We start from the raw sequence: 17469 nt of genomic DNA, 5'->3' as shown, positions 1-17469 counted from the left end.
TGCATGTCGTAGTTCGCGGCGCCGCGCACCACAGCCACAGGGATGTCACGAGCAGTGATGTCTTCCGCCACAGAATTCAGGAAGCCCATCGACTCCATGGCCCGCACACACACCACATTCTGTGTGGTGAGAGGCGGCTCCTGCGGGGCGGCCTTGCCGTCTTGGAGATCGGCAAGACGGTGCTGCGCAATGCTGAGGGCGTGTGTGGTGTGCTCCCGGCAAAGGTAGTCGCGTTCGGCTCCAGTGCTGATTGTGTTACCGGTGGCCTCGGCGCAGGTGACAAACAACGGACCAGATGGGGCGGCGCGGTGACGCTGCGCTCCTTCACCAACTGGCTCTACGGCCTCGTTGGTGGCCCAGAAGCGCATCTGGCCCTTCTTGACGATCTCCGGCATCTCCGGCCACGTCTTGTGCTGCGATGCCGCCTCGATCTGCCTGGCGAGCGCATCGCTGGCGAAGAAAACCTTCGTCACACTGCCGAGCTCGCTACGGAAGCTGGTGCAGTGCGGCCGGCTGCACTGTGAGTGGCGCACGCGCTCCGTGCAGCATCCCGTTTCTATCAGGTACGCCGTCGACGTCACGCACACGCTGCCGAGAGAGAGCGGAGTGATCGCGCTGGGCACGCGTGGCGAGCAACCGTCCCAGTCCACCTGCTCACCGGTGCGCGCGTACTCGAAGTTGAGCTGCGACGCAGTGGGGAGCGTGAAGAGCTGGCCGCCGTCCACAGCCGCCTGCCGAAATCGCGCCTCCTTTGCCTGCTCCTCGCGCACCTGTTCCAGGGTCTTGAACAGCGGTGCGGGCGGCGCCGCGTCCATGCCGGCGGCGGCGGCCTCGCCCTTCATCATGGCCTCCTGTTTGCTCTCCTTGGAGGCGACGTACGAGGACGTGTTGGTCGGGTCCCAGCCGCCCACCATCGGTGAGAAGCCGGAGGTGCCGATGAATACCATGGCGTCGTAGGTGTAGCCGCGTTGGCGGCGCAGCTTCATAACACTCCGCGTGCAGAGCGTGGAGCTGATGTAGTTGATGCCCGTTGTGACGACGAGGCTGCGAACCGCGTGCCCGTCGGCGTGGCGGATGTGGCCCAGGTGGGCTGTCTGACAGTACTTGAGCGACAGCACTTGTGTTTCCTCCATGGCCCTTATGAGGCCGCCGAGCTCGTGCGCGCCGGAGAGGTCGCCGCTGCCGGCGCACATGAAAACCGTCACATGCTCTCCTGCCACCGCGCTCGCCGAAGCCGGACTGTTCCTGCCGTTAGCATCGGTGCCCGCGTTGGGGTCGATGACGGACAGGGCGAGCGCGCGCGGTAGCACGGATGTACACGCGAGCAGGATCAGCAGCATCAAGGGAAGCGGTGCGAGCCGGACCCGCCGCGACTGGAACCGGCACATCGTGACTCGTTGCAGTGGGGCGGCGTGGGTGAGAAAACGGGTAGAGGGGGATTATGAAGCGACTGGGCGCGAGGGCAAACGGAGAGGGGGTGGGGGGGGTGGCAACACCGCGAAAAGGAGTTGGTGACTAGAAGCTGAGCAGTCAGTCCGGCCGGGCTCGATGCGTGCGCGCCTTGGCGTGATCGTCGTTCTGTGTATCTCACCTGGCCATGCAGTCAAGTCGACCGTTGGGTAGTGTAGGGGGCGGTGAGCGCTGCTAGACGTCGGACAAGATCCCCCCTCAAACGGTAAAGTATTTCGTGATCTGATGGGCAAACAACTGTGGTGGCAGCGCCACGGCAGTGAAGGGGATGGGGAAGAAGGCGGCGATAGCGAGGGCCGTGGTGGAGTGGAGTGGAGTGAAGGGGAGATTGAGAGGGAGAGAGCGAGAGACAGAAGAGCAAGCGACGCGCGCACCGGCCGCTACTGGCGGCAGACCGTTGGCCAGCATTGATTCGCCGTGCGTGTGATGCGCAGCGGTCCTTTGAGGAGCAGCAGAGCGTACAACGGATCTGGGTGCTGATGCTTTTCCTCTTCCACAGTTGCAAGTGCGTGTCGACACGCACGCACAGAGGTGGGGGCAATGAGCCCGCGCCTGAAGTCCACTGCGCACGCCGGAGCGCATGCCGCGGCCCTCTGACGTTCTGATGTGGATCGCATGTGCTGAGACATTGCCAGACGGGGCACATGACCAAAGTACCCACAGACGCGAGTTGGGCGAGGACGAAGTCGAGACAGAGGGGAGGGGAGGGGAGGGGGCCCGCAGACCCGTGGATGAGGCGTGGTAGAGGACGACAGACGTGAGGGATTTGGAGGCGTCAAGAGAGGCACAGCGGGGCGGGATGGCTGCCGCACAGAGCCATATGCGCACCCCCAGTCATGAGACAGCACGCGAGCGGACACCTAGCAGGCACACGGCGCACATCACAACAACATCCAGCTGCCAACAAGAAACGATAGCGATGCTTTCTTCGCTGTTGCCAGCTGTTTCTATATGCCGCTATGACAGACGAATGCTCCCCCTCCCCGACACACACACACACACAGCTCTCCCCTCCGCCGCTGCCGCACTGACCTCTGCACCGCTGAGACTGCCGCCTCATGAGGAGAGGGACTGCAACGGTGCGGCGGACGCGGAAGAGCTGAAGTCGACCAACTTGAGCAAATTCTGCGGCGCCATTTCGGTCTGCACCGCTACGAGTTCGTCGGTGGGAGGTAAAGAGGATAACATTTTAAACTCCGCCGCGTACACATCTTCCACGATGCTCAGGGTGACTTTCCGGCGCACTTCTTCGCACACATCGTCGCCGCCGGCGAGGGCCAGAAGAAGGGGTACGGGCTCCGGCAAGTGGCCCAAGGAAGCGATGGTGTTGTACACGTTTACGAACTGCTTCAGCACACGCCGCACATCCTTCTTGACGGTGATAAGCCGTTTTTCATTGGCTTCCGCGGCCGTGGCGCTCGACATCGCCGCGACAACGTCCTCCGTCGACACAGGAAAGTAGAAGAGTTTGACGGCGGTCGTCCACGCGGACACAAGGCGCTGACGCAGAGCCGTCATGGTCGTGGCACACTCCATCCGAATAGAGTCCAAAGCTCGCTCCGCCTCTTGGCCCTGTGCTTCTGAACCCTTGAAGAGCACCCCAAGAACTGCCGCGTGCTGTTCAAGCACGTCGCGCAGTTGGTAAAGCACATTGTACTCCACAATCGCACGACACGGATCGTCGAGGTTCGTCCGCAACGGCCCGTCCGCCTCGACCGAGCGCGCGGTCTTCAGCAGCGACTGTAGCATCTCCTGCACAAAAAACGTTACCTCCGTGTGTGTAGCGAGCGCCGCCGCACTGGGGTCTGAGGCTGCGGTCTGGCCACTCGCGTGGTGGCCCTGCGCCACCGCAGCGCGCTGCTGCTCGGCGATCGCACCCAGCAGCTCGACTTGACGCGCGGTGTCCTGAAGCACCGAGTGCACGACGGCGCAGTACACCGCCACCTCTGGGGACGGGGGCAGGATGAGCTTCGATAGAACGCGCCGGAGGTCGTGCGCGCTGTGATGCAGCAGCTGGCCATCGTTTGCTTGTCGGAATCGAGTCGTAGCGGCAGCAGCAGCGGAGAGGGAGGAGAAGGACATGGAAATGTCGCTCTCGCTGTCGTTCAGCAGTGCACTCTCCGACGCGTTCGGCGCGCCACCGAGGCCGCTCGCGTCGTTGCCGTACGTGAAGGTGACGAGGAAGTCGAGCACAAACGTCGAAGGGCCAGTCTTAGTGACGCTGCTGTGCTCTGCTACAAGCGGCGATACACCTTGTGCGTCGTCACCGTCAGCCGCCTGCTTTAGCGCGTGAGACGACGCCAACCTCCTCAGTGTCGCGGTGCGGCCAATGATGCCTGCCGTGCTGTCCAGCAAGTGCACGGCTAAGACATGCAGCAGGCGCTGGAAGAGCTCTCGCGTTTTCTCAGGAGCGGTTTTTCGAATCAGCCGGGTGAGCGCCGAGGCTTCCCCCAACAGTGGCGTAAACGTTGTGGCAGTGTAGTACTCAAACAGCTGCACGAGCGTCACGCAGGTCTGGATCCCCTGCAGCGGGGGGCGTAGCATCGATGAGGCCACGGCTTCTTGCTGCGCGCGCGTCGTGACACCGGCGTATCGCTGAAGAAGCGCGTTCGACTCATCTTGCCCAGCGCCACGGAAGGCTGCGATGGGCGAGCGGCCAGTGGCGGCCATGAACAAGCGTGCCAAGCCGCCAGTCAGGCCACGTGGGCCCCTGCGCGGAGCGAGGGCATCTGCACTCTCCGCAAGGGCGATGTTGCCGCACCCGCCAGCTCTGCCTTCACCCTCCGAACCACCGGTAGCCGCACCGAGCACTGCCGCTGTTCGCCCCAGGCGCTCCAGAACGTTGTCGAGCGCAGCCCGGATGTGCTTGCACACCCCTCCAAACACGCCGTCGAGCAATGCCTGCTGCCGTGCCTTGTCGTGCGCAGCTCGTGCAGCGCCGCTCCCCGCTTGTAGAGATGACGACGATGGCGCCGCTGTGGTCGCGTGGCTGCGCCGCCCTCCCTGCCCCACCTCCGGCTCATCGCTGACAAAGAAGTTGTGCATGAAGTCCTGCTCCTCGGCGATGGTCTGGTGCAGCCATGCGCAAAGAGAGCTGAAGAAATAGGTGGGGTTGTTGAGCTCCGCCTCGAGGGGGCGGGCCCCCATCCCTGCCTCGCTGCTACCGTGCTGACTGCCAACGCCGCCGTCGTACGCGGAGGGCTGACCTCCGGACTGGTAGAGGCCAGTGGACGTGTTCGCCGAGCCGGTGGTGAGGAGGTGGAAGTAGCGCCGCAGCACCGACGCCCGACGCAGCCGCGCCACCTCATCGAGAAACTTCTCGTGCAGCGATGGACTCTCCTCGTAGAGGAGGCGCACGCACCGCAGCTGGAAACCCGTGACCTCCGGCACATCCGCCGCAATCGACCCGGCACCGCCTGCTGCAGCGGACGCGGCGACGCCAGCGCTGCGGCCCTCGCCGCTGCCGGCGGTGGAGAGAAGATGGCGTGCGATCTTCTCTGTAGCGCGCTTGATGGCCCCGTAGGTGGACTCCATAACTGCCAGGGCACCTTGATGGTATTCCTGGGATTGCATGAGTTCGCTACTGCGCTGGTGCACCTGCCGCGCCCGCTCCAGCACGTTGAGGAAGTTCATGTCGACTGCCCCCTCCTCTAGCACCTGCTGCTCAGCGGCGCCGAAGTCGTGCTGCTTGCGGAACTCGTCCACATCCTTGTCGTGGCTTTGCACCAGCTGCAGCTCCGCTTGGTAGGCCTGAATCTGGTAAAAGAAGTCCTCCACCTCTCTGCTGGGGTGGCCCGCGGTGGTGCTCAGCGTGTCTTCCAAGCTCGAGCACTTGGACTGCAGCTCGTTGACCTGTGCGGCCACGCGCTGGTAGCTCTGGTAGACGGCCGTGAACTCTTGCAGGAAGCTCTTGTGTACGTCGATGGTACGATGGTCGAGGGCGCTGCGAAGTGCTGTTGATGTGATGGTCTTGCTGTGACTGCTGTGACTGGATGCCGCATTCGACGGGGTCGGTGTAGATCTGTGGCTGTTGGCGGTTGCGACGTCGGCACTGCTGGACTCATCCTTGTCACTGTCGCCCAGGGAGTAGAAGTAGCCCGGCAAGATGTTGTCCACGTAGCTCGCCAGGTCCTTGATTTCGCTGCTCGTCGTGGTGCCCAGTAGCTTTGCCACCTTGCGCTGCGTGGCGCTGCTCTTCGCTGACGTTGAAAAGGCCGACACGGGTGCAGCGGACGAGGGGGGGTCTGCGTCTATGGGACGGACTGTCGCAGAGGACGGCTGTGGCTGGGCAAGCACGGAGGGTGTAGGGAGTGACGGAGGGGCGTGCGAGGTCTTTGCCGCTGCCGCTGGCGCAAAGCCATCGGTGACTCCTGCCGCCGCGGGCTGCTGCTCTGGAACAGCAAGCGAGGGTCGTACATTGGCGGCCTCCTGCGACGAAGGGCCTGGGCCGCCCCAGGACGATGGCACCGAATGCGGCATCGCTGCACCCACACCCGTCCCAGGCGCACTCATTAGCTTGGATTTAAAAAGGAGCGGCTGACGCACTCAGCCCGAGAGGAGGCAGGGGAGAGAGGAGGGGGTGGGTGGGTGGGAGACCTGCGGTACCCAGGAAGACGAAGGGCGGTGAGGAAGGCGTTGTGAGGCTCGTCTGCGAGGGGGACGGGACAGGAGTGCGCACTGGCGGATGTCCTCCGCCGCCCACATACTATTCTTACCGCTGCCGCCGCCACTACCTGGACAATGACAAGGGGAGGGTGCGTGGTGGCATCAAGTGCAAGCACATGCACTCGGTGAGCGCGCCTACACTCACGCCGGTGCTGGTTGATGGGATGGGTAGGGGGAGGGGGAGAGACGTTGGCCAACACCGCGACGAGTGCAATCACGCAGCATCCACGCATGTGAAAGCTGGGCGCCGGGTTGGGACAGGGCGCGAGTCGACGTAAACACGTGCCGTCGTAGAGGAGCGCAGTTCGCTTTTCGGCTCGATTCAAAATTTAGACAACGACAGGGGCGTCAGGCGGTGACGCGTGTCAAACGCTCACGGTCACAGCGTCACCTGGCGCACATGAGTGTGTGTGTGTGTGTGTGTGTGTGTGGGAGGGGGGAGAGAGGCCAGTGACTTGGAGGCACGGCGGCGGCGATGGGTCAGTAGCGAAGCTTTCTGGCGATGTTACAACGCGAAGAGGTCCAACCGGAAGACGCCCTCGGCGGAGAGCGACCGACTCGAAAAGCAGCCACGCAGGCCTCGATGCGTCGCCGCCCCGTGCGCGGCGGCGTGCGCCATGAAAGAGTTGCGCAGAAACACCTCCTTCGGCGTCGGCTCTACCTTCTTGCTGTCCTTGGCCGCCGCAGCCTTGCCGGACGACTTCAAGGCTGCGGTTGCTGTTGCTGCTGCGTTAGCGCTGCGCTGTGGCGACGGCATTCGGCCCGTGTTGGAGCCGGGAGGCGCAATGCTGCCCTTGTCGAGCAGGATGCTAAAGCTGCTGGTGCCGAGGGGGATCGGCTTGCCAATGATGATGCTTTCGGAGACGCTGAGGTTGACATCCTCCCTCTCCGTCATCGCCGCATTGTACAAGTGCTCCGTGGTGCGCTCGAAGGACGCCATGGTGAGGACGTTATTGTTCATCTTTTGGATGCCGTATCGAGTGATGCCGAGGACCACGCCACGACTCGTCATCACGTCGGCCAGGAGGTAGATGTGCCGGATGTCGATGTTGAGCGAATAGGCTTGCAAGATGCTCGTAGTTTCCTTCACGATGGTCTCGCGGGCAGCCTCGATCCCGAGCGCGCGCTCTATGACGGCGACGTGGTTGCACGTGGTGCGCACACCATCCACGTACGGCAGCGACATGACCGACAACAGCTCCGCTCCCTCCGCCAGCAGCTTCTCCGAGCGGTCGGCAATCATGACTCGGTTGACGCCTGGGACGCCACCGACCACGAGATCAGGCAGGAGGGTGAGGAGGTGCTGAACGTTAAAGTGCACCCGCGCCGGGTCCTTCTCGTAGGACTTGACGACCAGGGAGTCGCGGCTCACGACGTCGACACACGCCTCGGAGAGATGGCGCAGCGGCGACATTGGCCGCGCGGCCGCCGCGTAGAGCCGTTGGCACACCACCGTCGCATCGATAGGCAGCAGGAGGCGCTCGATGAGCTCCATGTTGAGGAAGATGTGAATGTAATACGTCCGCGGCGTCACGACCTCCACCATTTCGCGTGTGATCTCCTTCAGCAGCACCCGTTCCATCAGGCCCTTCACCGCACGCGCGGCTTGGTGCTGCGTACGGGTCGCCGACGCGAGGTCTATCGACGTGAATTCGTCCTCCAACACAATGGGAGCCGTAATGACCGGAGTGGCGATGCTCTTGTTGGCATTGATGATTTCGACGAGGCGCGGCACACCCTGCGTGATGCTCATGCTGGCCACACCTGCGAAGTGGAACGTGCGGAGCGTCATCTGTGTGCTCGGCTCGCCGACAGACTGAGCGGCGATGGCGCCGCACGGCGTGCCGGGCTCGCACAGCTTGCGGTGCACCTTGCGCGCTGAAGCCTCCAGGAAGTGAAGCAGCATCCCTTTGGTGAGTGGCAGCAGCTCGGCTTGCAGCGACTCTGCAAACGCCTGCACTGCAGCTGCGCTGGCCGACGCATCGGCTGTGACGGATGGCAGCACGTCGTCGTGTGGGCTTGACTTGCGCTTTTCTCCGCTGCGAACTGCCTTGGCGCTCGCCGCTGCGGGCGCAGCAGCCGCAGGGGCATGGGCGTCCAGGGGTAGCTTCAGCTTCTGCCGCAGCTGCACCAGCTCGTCGCGCTTCTTGCGCAAGAACGCTTGAATGTCGCTGCGCAGGCGGTCGCTGCCGTGCTGCTGCGCGAGCTGCTTTAACAACTGCAGACCGGCGGTCGCAGACGACGGGACCGCGCCGCGTATCGCCGCCTCCGCCTCCATCAGGCGCGCGCAGGAGGCGACACTCGCCTCCTCCGCGTGCAGCAGATGATGCACAAACGTGTCCAGCTCGTCAGGGAGCATGGACACGGCGTGCCATTCATCGTAGAGCCTGTGGTACGTTTGGAGGAGCGGATCCGCTGATGCGGCGAGCCCTCCACTGCCCTGCCTCTCACTGAAGACACTGGCGATTTGCTTTCGAAAGCGGGCGTAGGCGGCCCGGGAGCTAAGCCACTCCTGATCGAGGTTAAGTGGCGTGCCGTGCGCTCCCTCCATCAGCCACGGGTCCATGCCATCCTCGCCGTACCGCAGCTGCACAATGCTTCCCTGCACGCTACGCACCGAGGCGTCGTAGCCAATGCTCAGGTTCTCCATGGCCTTGCTGAGGCGGCGGTAGATGTAGCCGGTCTCTGCGGTCTTGACGGCTGTATCGACAATACCCTCGCGGCCGGCCATGCCATGGAAGAAGAACTCCGTCGGCGATAGGCCAGAGTAGAAGGAGCTGGCCACGAAGCCGCGCGACGCGGGGTCTTCGGCGAAGCGCGGGAAGTGCGGCAGGGCGCGGTCCTGGAAAGCATTCATGATGCGTTTACCACTGACCGTCTGCTGCCCCACGCACGCCATCATCTGTGCGGTGTTGAGGGCGCTGCCTTTGCTACCAGAGTTCACCATGATAAGGGGTGCGTTCGACTTGGCATCCAGCGCTTGCACGGCAGCCGATCCGCACGCGTCACGCACCTGCGACAGCTCCGCGTTCAGCATCGCCTCCAGGCTCTGCTTCACGCTCAACCCAGGCTTGGGGATGAGCCGGCCCGTCTTGGCGAGAGAGATGAGATGATCGCACTTATCGAAGGACACGGCCAGAACGGCGGCCTTCTTCTCGTTGAGCGACGACGTTGGGGACACATCACCGAGACCAAGGGAGAAGCCGTAGTTCTGAAGGTAGCGGGCGGTGAACTGCGCGATGCGCGACATGCACGTCGCCGTCTGCTCCCCTCCGCCCAGGGCGTAGAGGCGGGCAAAGAGTCCGTCCTTGGCGCCGCCACCGAGCAGCTTCTTGTCGAGTCGACCAGAGAGAAAGACGGAGTCGAGGAACGCCACATACCCCTCCGCCGGGTCGTCGTGCCGGCCAGCGCCAGAGTAGAAGCGAGCCTTCGCCTCCAAGTTCAGCAGCAGCTGCGTCTCTGACGTCGGCCGAAGGATGAGCTCGAAGAGCTGCTTGCCGCTCCACAGCTCTGCCGGCTTCAGGATGGCTGGAATCGGCAGCGCGTACTGTGTCTCGCTGCCAAGCCAGTGGGACACCATCTGCGTAAAGGAGGCACGGTCGAAAAGGGCGTCACGGGCGGTCACCAGGTAGGCGGCGGTCAGAAAGTCCTGCGTGCATGCGATGATGGGCTCACCGTTTTTGGCGGTGATGATGTTGTGCGACGTCAGCATCAGTTCCTTCGCTTCTGCGCGGGCCTCCTCCGTCTGCACAACGTGGATGTTCATCTCGTCTCCGTCGAAGTCGGCGTTGTACGGCGCGCAGCAGCACTCATTGAAGCGAAATGTGCGGAAGGGCAGCACGCGTGCGCGGTGCGCCATGAGCGAGATGCGGTGGAGCGACGGCTGGCGGTTGAAGAGGATATAGTCGCCGTTCATCACATGCCGCTCCACGACGTCGCCTATACTGAGGCGCGCCGCGATGGCCTCGCGGTCACGGGCGTTGCGCAGCGACTTGCGCGAGCACTCCTTCGAGAGGTAAACGGTGAGGGCGCCCGGGTGCACATGCGGGCCGTTGCGCACGAGTCGGCGCATGAGCTGGATGTTGCCAGCAAAGACGCGCTGCGGGTACGTCAGCACACGCGCGACGCGCAGCGGCACGGCGAGCTCGTCGATGCGAAGATTCGGGTCGGGTGAAATGACAGACCGTCCAGAGAAGTCGACGCGTTTGCCGCTGAGGTTGCCTCGGAAACGGCCCTGCTTGCCTTTCATGCGCTGCGCGTACGACTTGCACTCGACGGTGCGCAGGTGCGAAGGAAACCCCGGCAGCGCCGCATCCAGCAGTCGCGCCACACGCGTCTGCAGCAGCTCCCACGTCTCTACGCTGCGCGCGGCATCGTTTGTGCCGTCGCTCATCATGTCAGAGCAGATGAGAATCTCATTGTACTGCGTCGTCAAGTCATCCTCGCGGATGTGGCTCGTCGTCGACATGCCGCGCGGCCGCACGCACACTGGTGGGACGAGCAAGGTGCTGATGAGGAGGCTGCATGGACTGGTGCCAGGTTGCAGGCCTAGCAGCGGCACCTGCTCCAGCGGAATCGCTTCGAAAAGTTCCTTCACACGCTGCGGGTGCAGGAACTCGTGTACGAACTCCTTGTGGGCGCCCACCTCCGAGTTCTGCATCGCAGCGGACCGCAGCTCCTCCTGGAAGAACGCCGTCGGGTCCTCATTCGCCTGCTCGCCGCGGCGCAGATCGACGAGGTACTTTTCGTGGACGATGCGCATTGGCCGCACCCGCCGCACCGTGCCGTTCAGCCCACCGCACATGAGGCACACGCGTGTCTTGTAGGCGTCCTCCTGGATGCCCTTGATAATGGCGGCGCGCTGCTGCGGCTCATGTGTCGTGGATCTCAGCCGGTGCAGGTAGTACTCCATCTCCTCTCGCGTGAGGAGTACGTTGGAGCAGCGCTTGCAGATTGTGCGGCAGACTCGAATGACTGCAGAGAAGTAGCCGAGGTGGAAGACGGGCGCCTCGAGGTCGATGTGGCCGGCGTGGCCAGTGCACTCGATGCTGCGCTGACCGCAGGTGTTGCACACCGACAAGCGGTCACTCGGGCCAAGGCGGCCATCGTTGACGCCGAAGCTCTTTTCGGTCCCAATCACGCGGTGGCAGGGCAGGACCGAGAGGCGGTGAATCATGTCCTCGGAGAGGAGACTGTACTTGATCGAGGTCACCTCCACCGGCTTATCAAGCAGCGGCCGCACAAACTGCGCAGCCGTGGTAGCAGCCTGAGACATTGCGTGTGTCGTTGTGTGCGTGTGCGTACCTGCTTCACTTTCGTACGTGAGGGCCGCTGAGCTGGGAAGGGAGGGGAGGGTGGTCACGAGGAGATGGAGGCGAGACGGAACGGCACGTGCTCGCAAGGGGGCAAAGCAGGTGGAGACGAGGGGCGAGCAACGAGGAGAGGTACACACGACGGCACACCGTCAGCACGGCCGTCGAGCGAGTAGAGGGTAGGGGGGGGGGTAGACAGACAGGCACACAGATCGAAGAGGGCAGGAAAGCGGTTTGGGGGAGGGGAGGGGAGGGGAGAGGCACCCTTCCCTTTCCAATTGCCGTGACGTCTGCTGATCTGCTCCCTCGTCGACTTTCGCGAGTCGCTGAACTGACGCCTCTTCTTCTTTTAATGAGTTGTTGTTTACTCGCCGCGACGCGCAAACATGCGCACAGACCCGCGCATGTGCACAGCGGTGCCTTACGGGAGAGCGGCAAAGCTGTCACGGCGGGAACGCGGTCAGTGAAGGGTGGAGACGGAGACAAGGCCCTGTGGAGAGAGAGAAGGGGCACATGTGCGTCCGCAGGGAAGGTTAGCGGCGAGAAAGGAGGAGGAGACGGAGACAGCGAGAAGGGTACGCGAGACCAACATGCGAAGTGCGCGGTAGCCGTACACTAGTGCCTTCGGCAGCAGAGACGAGCTGATGGTGCCGAAAATCGCCAGCGCTTATCGCGCGAAAACAGAGCAAAAGCCGTGTGTGCGTGAAGCACTGTTCGCCCCGCCCACATGCGCACACGCGTTGGCCTTCCACTCGCCCAAGCCGCCCGCACCTCTGGCGCACACCACACACCACCGACTCCTTTTGTCTATTTTCGGTTGCCTTGCTGTTACCAACTCCTTACGTGCAGCATTAAGTCTTCACCACCCACACACCCACACCCAGACACCCAGACAGCCACATGCTTACGGGCACACATGCTTACATACAGGCACACGCATACGCCTTTCTTCTGCTTTTATCCTGATACTGGTGCACTTTCTACGCGTCTGCCTTGGCGTCCATGCCGAGCCAGGAGACGATCGGTGCTACCTTCTGCCGCATCTCCTCCTGCAGCTTCGGGTCGGCGTCGCTGAAGGGCTTCGTGTCCTTTGCCCAATCGGCGATGCTGCGGTCACGAAGGACACCTTCGACAAACAGCATAAAGATGAGAACGGCGAACTTGTCGGGGGTATAGTTGGTGGCGAACTCCTTGGCGCACTCGCGGAGGAACGTCTTCTGAATCTTCTTCTCGCGCTTGTAGAACTCCGTCAACTCCTTCTCGTCGTAGCCCTCCGAGCGGGAGAAGAGCTCCGGCACCGTGCAGAGCCGCTTCAGCAGACGCGCGTGCATCTTCATGGTCGACAGCAGGTCATCACGGTGCTCCAGCAGCATCGCCGACAGCGCCATCGGCGGTCCGTAGTGCTCCGGTAGGTTGTACTGGCTCAGCAGACGCACGGTGCGCCCCACGAGCTCGTCGTTCTTGCCCCAGGACTCCTTCAGCACACGCGCGAAAACAACCTTGGGGTCCTCGCGGTCGTCCGTGAGGTCCGACTTGCCGACGGATTTGCCTGACTCCTTCTCCGGCTTGGTCGGCGCGGCCACTTCGTCAGCCGCCGGGGCGTCGTCCTTCTTGCGCGCCTCTGCGGCACCCTTGGCCGCCTTCGCCTCCACCGGATGCTTCTCGTAGTACTGCGTCATGAAGGTCTTGGTACGGTGCTCATCGAAGTTGGACCGCTTACCGCACGCACCGCACACCATACTGATGGAGGCGGAGCCCTTCTTGCCAGCGTCGAGGTGGATGGCCGTCTCAGGGTTGTGGCAGTGCTTGCACAGCACGAACTTTCGAATGAAGTCGTACAGCTTGTCCTGCATGCGCTCCGTGGGGTGGGCACCCATCAGCAGGAACTTGTCGTCCTTTGTCGACACCGTACGCTGCGCCCCGAGCTCGAACTGAAAGTACTTCATGAGCACTTCCTCCGGGCGGTTGATCACCAGACAGATGTCGTGAATATTCGGCAGCACTGTCTTGATACCGTTGCCGCTGCCCTCCACCTTCGTCTGCACAGCGGGCATCTTGTAACGGTAGTAGACGTCATCCTTCTTGTCCGGGTCAATCGGCACCATCTGAGCCGTCATCTTGGCTGCGAGACACGAACGCTTCGGGGAAGCGTGCGAAGAGTGTAATACAAATGGTGGCGATCGAAAGGAGCTCGACAGGGGCACCACGCGAGCCCGACAGTTGCGGATGTATGCGCGTGCGGGCTGGGCGGATGATACGACGTGCGCTTGCTCCTTCTGAGACCCGGAGGAGCACACAAGTTACACACGATGCGGGGAAAGATAATACGGTGGGAGGGAGGGCTCGGAGCAAGACCTTGGCGAGTTAGCTTACGGAGGATGGCAGGTGTTGTGGTGACGTTGTGCTGCATTGCGCATGCGCATATAGATGCACATGTGTGTGTGTGCGCGCGTGCGTGGATATCAGTGTACAGGAGAGGAGAGGAGAGGATGGGGTGGGGTGGGGTGGGATGTCGATGGTACGAGGAGGGAGGAGAGCAGTGGCGTGGAGGGGGGGAGGCAGAAAAGATGGCGCACCAGTCGCGCAAAGAGGTAAGAGAGAGAACTTGCCGTTGTGCCTGTCCGGCATGTTTCGTGAGGCGCAGACATGCATGTACACACAGACGCGTGTCCATCACGGGTGCACACAAGAGGTGGACGCTCACAGACCTGCGGAGGTGCGGCCGCTCATTGCGTGCGCGCCGATCAGGCTGTGTGTCTTCTTCGGTCCATGTTGGGCGGGCCGGTATATAGCTGGGTTGGGGAAGGGTGTGGGCTACGCGTGCTAGCACACGTGTGCGTGTGATTACTTGCACTTCGCTCGCTCTGCATCCACACATGTCTCTGTCCTCGGCGTCAGCAGCGGCGCTGGAGGAGAGGGTGTGCATGTGTGTGGGAGGGGGCGGGTGGGAAGGCGACGAGGAGGAGCGGAGCAGCAGGGCCGGCGCGGGGCTGCGCGTGCAACAGAAGAAAGACACGATAGAGCGCGAAGCCATGCACGTCACAGCAGCGCAGAAGGCGATACAGCCGCAACACACGCCCGCCCACACACAGCACGCCGGGTCCTCTCCTGCACCCAACAAGCGTCACGAAGGGCCCCGCAGCACGTGGACGCGTTCCACGCTCACACTCGGCCACAATGACAAGACGGGAGTCCAGCGCAAAAAAACCCAACGGTTGGGCGAAGAAGAAAATCGCCACGCCGCACAGAGCCGATTAGAGGGGGGGGGGCGAAAGGCTGCAGCGGAGCAGAGGATGCACCCAACACACGCGCGTGCACAGGTACATAGAGAGAGAGAGGAAGACGGCAACGTGCCGTCGCGGGTAACGATTGAACGAGGCATCTAAGGCAGCACTGGCGGGGCCCCGTGCCGCACATCGCGTCCGATTGCGCAGACGTGCAACATCGGAGAGGCGCCCCCCTAAAACACGTCCACCGCGTCAAAGGAGTCTACTGAGCTCAGCCGTGCCGTCAAGGCCGCGACTGTGTCGCACTCGACGCACATTTCCTCCAACCGCGCCCCACTCAGTCCACTGGAGCCGGCATTAAACACCCGAAGCGCCGCACGCAGAGCCGCGAGCTGTGAAGTGGAGAGGTGCCGTTGGCTGCCACCTTCCACCGTTTGATCGGCGAGCTCGGCAGGATAGTAGTGTTCGACCATCTGCGTCGCACACTCATCGTCGAACATCCCCATGTCCAACGTCACATCCATCACGGACGAGGACGCGATGAGCGGGTGGATCCTCTCTGGATGGTTCGTGGTGAAGACGGCGATGAAGGATTCGGGCAGGTTCAAGCCGTTGAAGAGGTCAATGAAGCGCTCTACCGTGAGATGGTCGCGGGTGAGCTCCTCTAGCAGGTTGTTTCTCAGGAGAAACATGTCCCTGCGCTCCGTGTCGCCATCGTCGCTATCGCTGCCGCAGTCCTCCTGACTGTTGAAGGAGCCGCCAGATCTTGAGCCTGCAGACGAGGAGGATGAAGCCGCCTGCAACTTATCACTATCACCGTCATCGCTGCCTCTCGCCTCGTCGCCAGGGGACTTCTTCGACTGCCCCAGCTGCCGCTCCTCCGCCAGCTTCCTCTGCTGCGCTTGCATCTTTATCAACGCCTCCCCGGCGTCACCGATTGCATCAAAGTCTTCGAAGACGTACACAGACTGATGCGGGCGAACGCTCAGAGAGCCTGTGCCCCTGCTGCGGCGTTCTCCACCCTCTCTCAGTTCCATGCCGAAGGGCTGCAGAACTCTCTGCAACTCGTTCACCGTGATGAGTTCGCTCATGGAGACCACCACGAGGTTGCGCCGCAGATGCCGCGCCAGAGCCTTCACAAACGACGTCTTGCCCGTGCCAGGTGCTCCGTACAGGAAGAAGGTAAGTCGAGGCACGACGCCCGGCACACCGAAGCGGCCGCGCTCCTCCACAAAGTCGTCAATCATGGACAGGACGCGTGCCTTTCCAGGAAAGAAGAGCGAGTTGAACGTTTTGCCTCGCGACCCGCCTGACAGTTCGGCGCCGCGGAGGCCCACGTGACCGCCAGTCGTCGTCGTCGTCGTCACTTCCCGCACGGCGGTGACGGTGGCGCCGTCGCCTGCTTTCGCTCCCGCCTTCACAGACAACGATGCGGAGCTGGCAGCCGCCGCGCCGGTGATTTCCTCGCGCGCCAGCGCTGCACTTTCCAGCGCATAGTACTTTCCTGAGAACTCGGCCTGTGGACCTATATAGCACGCTTTCGGTGACACGGTGCCCATCTTCGCGAATTGTGCCATCAACAGCGACGGATAAATCACCAAAAGTGCTGCCCTCTTGCTCTGCGCCACGTGCCCCAGGTACCACCTGTGGACACGACCCAGGAAGCCCTCGATCACGTCTTCCGACGACTGCAATGCGTCGTACTTGCTAACGCCGCCATGAGTGGTGCCGCTGTTGCATAGAACATGTGCATGCTCGTGCGGGAGCGGTCGACGATACTCGAGGACGACGATGCGCTCTTCAGGTGGGTGTTGGGGGTCCTCGAAAAAGGTAGACTCCGACTGCATTCTGCTGCTGCTGCTGCCGCCACCGCCGCCCCTGCCTCGGTCTGCATCGCTCTGCGCACCGGGGTCAAAGGGGCGCTCCTCGGAGATGACCGCATCTGCTCTGCCATCCACGCGGGGCTCAGGATGATTATCCATGCTTTCCGCGTACCTGCGCATGCTGTAGAACATGTACGTGTTCAACTTGTCAACCTGGTTGAGCTCGCCTGCCGCGGCACCAGGTCGTTGACCACCCTTAGAGTCCTCAGAGCTCTGCTGGCTCTCCGCCGACCACCGCCCATCTTTGTCCCTGCCGCCACCTAGGGCGTCCCTGTTCGGAAGAAAGCGCACGAAGAGTCCGGGCTCCACTTGGATGGAATGCCCATAGCTGGGGACAACGGAAAGCTCCATGCAAGAGGCAATGACGCGTCCGAAGAGCGAGCGGAAGCGTGTCGAGTAGGGCACCCAGTCCTCTTCAAACATGTCCGCATTGTCAAAGAGGAAGGTGTACTCGTAGTCCGCCGTGGCGACGGCATCGCACGCGTCGGCGCCGCGCTGCATGCTGCGCACGTAGCAGCTGGAGACGTATCCCATAATGCTGCGAACCATAATATCGTCCTGGATAACGCGATTGGGGCTCACTCGCTCCATGACCATGGCAACTTGCCTATCAAAGCACGAGGTGAGCCGCCGATGAAGAAAGTTGGGCCAGACGTGGAAAAGGAAGAGGAAGGCCCGCAGGCACAGGAACGGCACGACGGCGGCGAGGAGCAGGCTCGTGAGAGAGCTGCCGCTCCCGGGGGAGAAAGGGGCATCCATTTGATCGAGGAGGTCTGTTCAGCGTGCAGCGGACGAGCTTGTGAATAAATTTCGGCCCTTGCGACTGTGTGTTGGTGTTCGCTGCGGATGTGGGGGCATGTGTATCCGATGAGAGAGGGAGAGGGGCAGCCAAGAGAGCTTGGCAGCCCACTC

General features: G+C 62.6%; 5 protein-coding genes across 5 annotated transcripts; all 5 read right to left on the bottom strand.

The window, feature by feature from the left end:
* Nucleotides 1-2: 2 nt before the first annotated feature.
* On the bottom strand, nucleotides 3-1388 carry LMXM_33_0380 (hypothetical protein, unknown function; the record flags this gene model as incomplete). The annotated part of the gene is made up of 1 exon (XM_003878574.1): nucleotides 3-1388. A coding segment is annotated over one exon (1386 nt), but the record flags the coding sequence as incomplete, so codon positions are not given.
* A 1138-nt stretch (nucleotides 1389-2526) lies between these two features.
* LMXM_33_0370 (conserved hypothetical protein) lies at nucleotides 2527-5949 on the bottom strand (the record flags this gene model as incomplete). The annotated part of the gene is made up of 1 exon (XM_003878573.1): nucleotides 2527-5949. One exon carries the CDS (start codon nucleotides 5947-5949, stop codon nucleotides 2527-2529), a length of 3423 nt encoding a protein of 1140 aa, XP_003878622.1.
* A 691-nt stretch (nucleotides 5950-6640) lies between these two features.
* LMXM_33_0360 (DNA-directed RNA polymerase III largest subunit ,putative) lies at nucleotides 6641-11410 on the bottom strand (the record flags this gene model as incomplete). Its single annotated transcript, XM_003878572.1, has 1 exon — nucleotides 6641-11410. The coding sequence occupies one exon, from the start codon at nucleotides 11408-11410 to the stop codon at nucleotides 6641-6643; it is 4770 nt and encodes a 1589-aa protein (XP_003878621.1).
* A 1017-nt stretch (nucleotides 11411-12427) lies between these two features.
* LMXM_33_0350 (eukaryotic translation initiation factor 5,putative) lies at nucleotides 12428-13564 on the bottom strand (the record flags this gene model as incomplete). Its single annotated transcript, XM_003878571.1, has 1 exon — nucleotides 12428-13564. The coding sequence occupies one exon, from the start codon at nucleotides 13562-13564 to the stop codon at nucleotides 12428-12430; it is 1137 nt and encodes a 378-aa protein (XP_003878620.1).
* Nucleotides 13565-14907: 1343 nt separating this feature from the next.
* On the bottom strand, nucleotides 14908-17316 carry LMXM_33_0340 (conserved hypothetical protein; the record flags this gene model as incomplete). The annotated part of the gene is made up of 1 exon (XM_003878570.1): nucleotides 14908-17316. One exon carries the CDS (start codon nucleotides 17314-17316, stop codon nucleotides 14908-14910), a length of 2409 nt encoding a protein of 802 aa, XP_003878619.1.
* Between the last annotated feature and the right edge of the window lie 153 nt (nucleotides 17317-17469).

The sequence above is a fragment of the Leishmania mexicana genome, chromosome 33 (genome assembly GCF_000234665.1).
Source record: "Leishmania mexicana MHOM/GT/2001/U1103 complete genome, chromosome 33".
NCBI classification, from domain to species: domain Eukaryota; phylum Euglenozoa; class Kinetoplastea; order Trypanosomatida; family Trypanosomatidae; genus Leishmania; species Leishmania mexicana.
Note: the sequence above shows the minus strand (reverse complement) of the source record. Positions and strands in the feature narration are given on the sequence as shown.